The 6,279-nt window shown below is 35.5% G+C and overlaps 1 protein-coding gene across 1 annotated transcript; it reads right to left on the bottom strand.

Moving 5' to 3' along the window:
* Positions 1 to 463: 463 nt before the first annotated feature.
* LOC120263701 (aluminum-activated malate transporter 9-like) lies at positions 464 to 5,696 on the bottom strand. The gene is given in 7 exon segments (XM_039271667.1): positions 464 to 1,339; positions 3,506 to 3,652; positions 3,741 to 3,877; positions 4,264 to 4,431; positions 4,434 to 4,532; positions 4,631 to 4,768; positions 5,229 to 5,696. Coding segments are annotated over 7 exon segments (1,749 nt in total). The 5' UTR covers positions 5,602 to 5,696; the 3' UTR covers positions 464 to 652.
* Positions 5,697 to 6,279: the final 583 nt, after the last annotated feature.

The following is a 6,279-nucleotide window of genomic DNA, read 5'->3' as shown; positions in this document are numbered from 1 at the left end:
TAAAATTACAAATATGTCATCCGTTCATCACATTGGACAGAAAATAGACCCTTTAAAAAAAATCCTTCTTTCTTTGAAAAATTTATTTAAGTTCCATGTAGATATAGTATATACCCAATTATTGTCAGTACTTTTTTACTTTGTTTCTTTTCTCAGAACACCCAAAATTTTGAAATAATTTAATCACATGGTTTTTTAGGAATAATTTGGCTAGTTTTAAACATCTGCTGCGTTTCCAAATTATATGTCATTGTTTTTTAATTCTAATCATTCTGGTCCCTCATTTTGAAAATATTTTTAGACAGGCCATTGAGCATTATTTAGTATACAAAAGCCAAAAACACCAGCGCTTTATATTTGCAGAAATAAATAGAAGCTAAAATGCTCCATGGACTTTGCAACCTGCTTCAGAAACTTAACATAAAAATTAAGTAAAGTCTTGAATAAACATGGACACAAGGCATGTACAAAAGCAAAAACTCATTTACTTCAATTTTGGGAAGCTAATAAATTATACATTAGAGTCATAGCCCTCTCAAGATCACCAAAAAACCTACCTTATTCCACCTTATATCTTTACAATTATAAAGATCAAATCATTCTGTTTTAATTTTATGAAACACAAGAAATATAAATCACCCGGTTCGATAATTTAGTCTCGCCATCCAAAACAATTTCTTACCTTAGTCCAGAATCCAGAGTTCTGGACAATCAATTCCTGCTCAGGCTCTTTGAATTTAGCTTTCTCACTTAGCTCCTCAAATGCATCTACAAGATTCTGAAGCCTCGCGACAAACTCGATCAGAAGGGATGTGAATGTTGCTAGAGACAGCGCACTAGCACTTTCATAGGTTGATGGTTCTTCTTCATCAGGAATGTTGTCTAGAATGGAAATTTGCCGTCCAGGCCACGATATCTGTTTCGTCAGTAATGCTTCTGGGGAGCCAGCTGTTTGTGTAGATAAATCGAGACCGGTGTTGACTGAATTTTGAACATCCCAGCTCTTTGATAAGTTGTTGATTGCTCTGAAGTCGATCACGGTTTCACTTAGAGACTTTGTTGCAAGGAACCTGTTGCCGATGTTGACCCCGTCCACATGCTCAATGCCTTCCGGCCGCTTCCCGATCTCCCAATGTTGAGAATTAACGAGAAGGTAGGATTTACGGTCTATCTTCCTCTGCAGATCTTCGGCTGCTTCATGGACTTCAAACAGGATGTTTGGGGAGCTTAATCTTGTCATAGTCTTGACTCTGTTTCCCAGTTCACGCAGCACTTTGGCTCCTTCACTGCCTACCCTCTGCATCTCATTGCTAAAAACACGTCGCCTTTCTGGTGGAGCCTACAATAAAATGTTGCACAGTTAAATAACAAGACAGTCATTTAGGCGTGTTAATATTTTGCTTGTTCACATAAGAAAGGAGAAGCAGTCATTCTTATTTACAGGCATCAACATTAGTGTAAATATTGCTAATGCTGGAGAAGATTGAATTAAACCATGCAAGTATTACTTGATATAGAAAAACTAAGAGAATAAGCAGACTGACAAAGTTAGACATAATTACTTTATAAAAAAAACATCGAATAGGTGCTAGCTCAGAATGATAGCCTGATAGGTGAACCCTATGAGGTGTGTCATAGTGATAGGTAAGATTAATTGAAATTTACTTTCAACAAAACACAAACAATTGGAGCTGTCAGGGAACTTTGTTATCATGCTGCGTTCATATTTTATCTATTGGACATAAGGAAATAAGGAAGATAATCAAAAATATTAAGAATTAGAAAATTAGGATACAGGTTTTGATACTCTCAAACTATGGAGATATTCAAAAATAAATAAATTATTTTTAAATGGCAATGGTTATCCAAGATAAGGGAGAACACAATTATGTAAACAGAAGTTAGACTGAGAAAATCAGTCATCTCAAGCTTCATAATAAAAGAAGTGGGATCAACCTCATCAAGAGTGTCATAGATGTCAAACCATAAAAGAAAATTGGTGCATAATTGTTGATTAATCCAAGCACTTGAACTCGTAGAATAGTGATGGGGAACTGTGGGACTCGCCAATGTATTACACATATTTAATTTACAAGGATGGTAACTAGTAGGAAAATTCATGGCTAGATCCTCATTGTCAACATACTCAACTCCCGTGAACCTTATCTGAAGTTCTTAAACAAGGTGAAGCATATGACAAGCACATAAGCCTATTTTTTCCACCACACTTAAATTTGTTAGGTCTCGCTATATTTTATACACGTATATATAAAACAATTATTCCACTGGTGACTAGGGATGCAAGTGGGGAAGGGGGGCCAGGGAATGGGTCCCTATCCCCATCACCGCTTCCCACGGGGCAGGGATTTCCCGCCTCAAAATTCCCCACGGGAGAAATTCCCCCCACTAACTCCCCCACGGGGATTCCCATGGGGTCGGAGAATCCCTGCGGGGTCAAGGAGTCCCTAACCTACCAAATATTTTTTTCCTAATTACACATGTAACACATCTTGTATGAAATTAAAAACAAAAAAAAACAAAATATTCCTCAAAATAAGCATTATTTAATGTATGAGAAAACAACAAACTAATAAAGTAATCAATGGGATGAAGAATTAAAGGAGAACTGCAAAAGTTGGGATTTCATAAGAGATGTTCTACTTACAAGTTGAGATTTCAATAAAATTGATAAATTAATCAATTTAATCTTAATTTTGATATAACATATTTATCTATAATAGGAAATAAAAAAGTTTTGATTAAAATTTTTAAAACAATTTTTCATATAATTATCTCCAAGTATTGCATTGGAGTAACACTAATTTTTTATTAAAAATCTAAAACATTATTAATAAATACCAAAAAAATAAAAATTTTTAAAACCCAAATATTTGGTCATTATAATATTATATCAATATTAAATTTTTTAATAAATTAAAATTAATCATATGAGTTATTTTTAATATATATAATATATATATTTAATTTAAAAATTGGGGAATCCTTCTCGCCACGGGAAACGGGCAAGGATCCCTGTGGGGTGGGGCCGACGGGTCGGGGAAGGGCTTTCCCCTATCCCCGCCCCGCGGGGGTTTATTTCGGGGAATCCCCACCCCATCGGGGAGGGTGCCCGCGGAGAACGGGAATTCCCCGCCCCCACTTGCATCCCTACTGGTGATTGGCCCAATTTTGTCCTAATGATCGTTTTGGCAACAAGATTTATAATAGTAACAACCATGAAAGATGACCATCATATATCAGCATGCTTTAAGGCGCCTAGTATTTTCCTTGGAAAATAGTAAATAGTTAGAATGGCATAAGAAGGAAACGAACACACCTCAAGGCCTTCTCGTTCACTAAATCTAAAAAAGAATGTGAATAATATATATATATATATACACAGAAGTTGCATAAAACAACTTGACAAGGCAAATGACATGTTGAAACATGATTCATATCATAAGAAAATTTTTTTCCTGGAATCACAATAAAAGAGCATAGGTACCTGAATCTCAGAAAGTATGCATCCGTGCATCGCCATGACCATAAATGCACAATGCCTCAAGGCACCACTCACTTTTACATAGTTTTTCCATGGATACTTTAGCATCTTATAACGACCATGTGGTGGTTCCCAAATGGCAAAACCTAACTGTTGAGACAAGAGGAGAAAAAGGTTAGTTTTACACTCAACCTTGCAAAAAGATAGGAAAGTATGAGTACACTGGTTAGGAACACACAAGAGTGTCCTCTTGGGATGTTGATTGAACAGCAGACCTGTACCCACTATATAAAGGATCATCAGAAGCTTGATATGTGAGGATTTTGGAAGGTACCCTCTCATATTCAACACATTGCAGGTACCCATTAACACAGCCTGGCAAAAAACAAAACAGGGAAAGGGAAATTAGCCTTAAATAAAATGTTAACAAAGTTACAAACTCACTAAGTAAAGCTGGAGTGCAAAAAGGTTAACACCCGCAAAAATTGACCTCCGGATGGAAGATTGTAGACTAACTAGCAGGACATGTTAATAGATACTCACAATTGATAAAATCACAAAACCCTCAGGTTCAATGACATTCATTTTGCAGGCATTAGTATGAACACGAAATCTACCAATATACATACCATCAAAATATTAAGAAAATTAATGATTTGTTACTTTTTTCAGGCACCAAATTCCATCAAATCAAGAGGTGCCAATTTGGAGTATCAATCTGACAAAATACCAAGATAACTATGAGACAAAGTAGTTAGTACCTTCCAAAGACTTGGCAACACCCATGAAATTCTTCACCACCAAGTCATGCAAATCTTCTCCTGCCCAAATAGGGAAGATGCACAAATTCACACCCAAACCAACTCCACCACCGAGCGCAATCAGCAAAAATCGATTAACTGCTGTTGCAACAAATTCCCCGTCCGATAACCAGATACCATAATAAAACAAAACGTAAGCAAGAAGACTCGGAATCCATAATCGTAAGGTTTCATCGTAGGGTATAGCCTTACAAAGGTCGCCACAAAACCTAAAGTTCCAAAATACAAATAAGAGTGAAGCAGAGATATTGATGTTTACAAAGCATAATCTCAGTGAGAAGAGTAAATTTTCTCAAAAATGTTTTACCCATGATAAAGATCCACATGATAGTAGCAAGCTCCGCCCAATCCCCCATTAGATGTGAGAGCTCTGCAGCCCCTAGTGCAAGACCACCAGCTAATAAAGTCCCTAATCCCCGATTAAGCCCTTTGCTGAGGGTTGCGCCTGCAATGACAACATTTCAAAAGACATTACAACATTGTAAGAGTAAATCTTAAGACAGAATCAACTTCATCTTCCCAGACTACAAGTTAATTATAACTAATTTCCAAATGGTTCCTTTTTCTAGTCCCCAAAACTATATAGTACAGAACCACTAAAACCATGCAAAACTGCAAATTTCAAGCTTTTTATCGGAAAGGTTGAGCTAAACCTCAAATTAATTGATAATAATTATACTAAACTAAATAATCTTTCCAATCTACAACATCCTCAAATTACACAAACAGAATAAAAAATCCATCTTGCACAAAGTCAATAAGAGACGAGAAAAAGTCCATTCAAACAAACAAATCAACAAAGTCCAATCCATCATGCATTCAACATCACAAAAATCTCTTGAACAAGGAGAACATCAGATCCAATCACTGAAAAGAGAGGTTAAAAAAAGGGCGGCGGCAATTACCGATACTGAATTCGAAGACAACAACGACAGTAAGGATAGCCCAAACCGCATATCTCGCGATATTCTTCGAGGGCTCGAGAAATATGAGAAGAGACACCAGCGTCAGCGCCAACCCCATCTTCCCGGCGAAAACGATCTTCCTGGGATCCGAGCGCCCAAGCTCCCACCCGGCCACAGCCATCTCCTGCAGCTTCTTCCATAGCTCCCGGATCCAAGAGTGGCAGCAGCAAAGACGGCTACATCGGCTTCGTTCCTCGTCGTCCTCTGGATCAAATCCAAGATCCCAATCCCCGTCCTTCTGGGACGAGAGGAGGAGCCTTTCCTTGCTTCTTTGATCCAAGAATTGGTGGAAAGAGCCCATGCGAGGCGCCATTAACGACCTCTCTCGAGCTCCGAGAAGGAGATTTGGGGGAAATCTTTGGTGAGAACGTCGCGTTGGGAAGCAGCGGAGGAGGGAGTTGGAAGTCGAGCCCGAGTCGTTTTCAAAACTTTTGATTTTCTTTACCCTTTTTTTATTTATTTTTTTTATTTTTTAAGAAAAAGTACACTTTTTATAAAAATAAAAATAATAAAATAATAATATACGTGAAATATAGCTTTGTTTAAATTTTAGGATAAATTCTTAAATACTCATTCCTTTTTATTTATCTATTTTAATTCGATTAAAATTATTTGATAATTTAAAATTTATAACCAAATATATTAAATTTTCAATTTTATTTTTATTTAAAATATAGTTTAATAAAATATATAGTTGAATATATAATTTATTAAAAATTATAAAAAAAATATATTAAATATAAAAAACCAAAATTTAATGTTTTATAAATTTTGCTAAATAAACTAGTAAAAAAATTTAAAAAAACAAGTAAATAAAACCACGGAAGGGAATATATTTTTATAAAATTTTCCTTCTATATATATATATATATATATTCTTTTAAAAATCAATATTTTACATATATCTCACACAAAAATTAATAATAATTTTCATATAACTATAGATAATATTTATGATTTAAAATTAACTCAGAATTTATTTCTTTTTTTA

This window comes from Dioscorea cayenensis, chromosome 6 (genome assembly GCF_009730915.1).
Source record: "Dioscorea cayenensis subsp. rotundata cultivar TDr96_F1 chromosome 6, TDr96_F1_v2_PseudoChromosome.rev07_lg8_w22 25.fasta, whole genome shotgun sequence".
NCBI lineage: Eukaryota > Viridiplantae > Streptophyta > Magnoliopsida > Dioscoreales > Dioscoreaceae > Dioscorea > Dioscorea cayenensis.
This window is presented reverse-complemented; position numbering and strand designations above follow the sequence as displayed.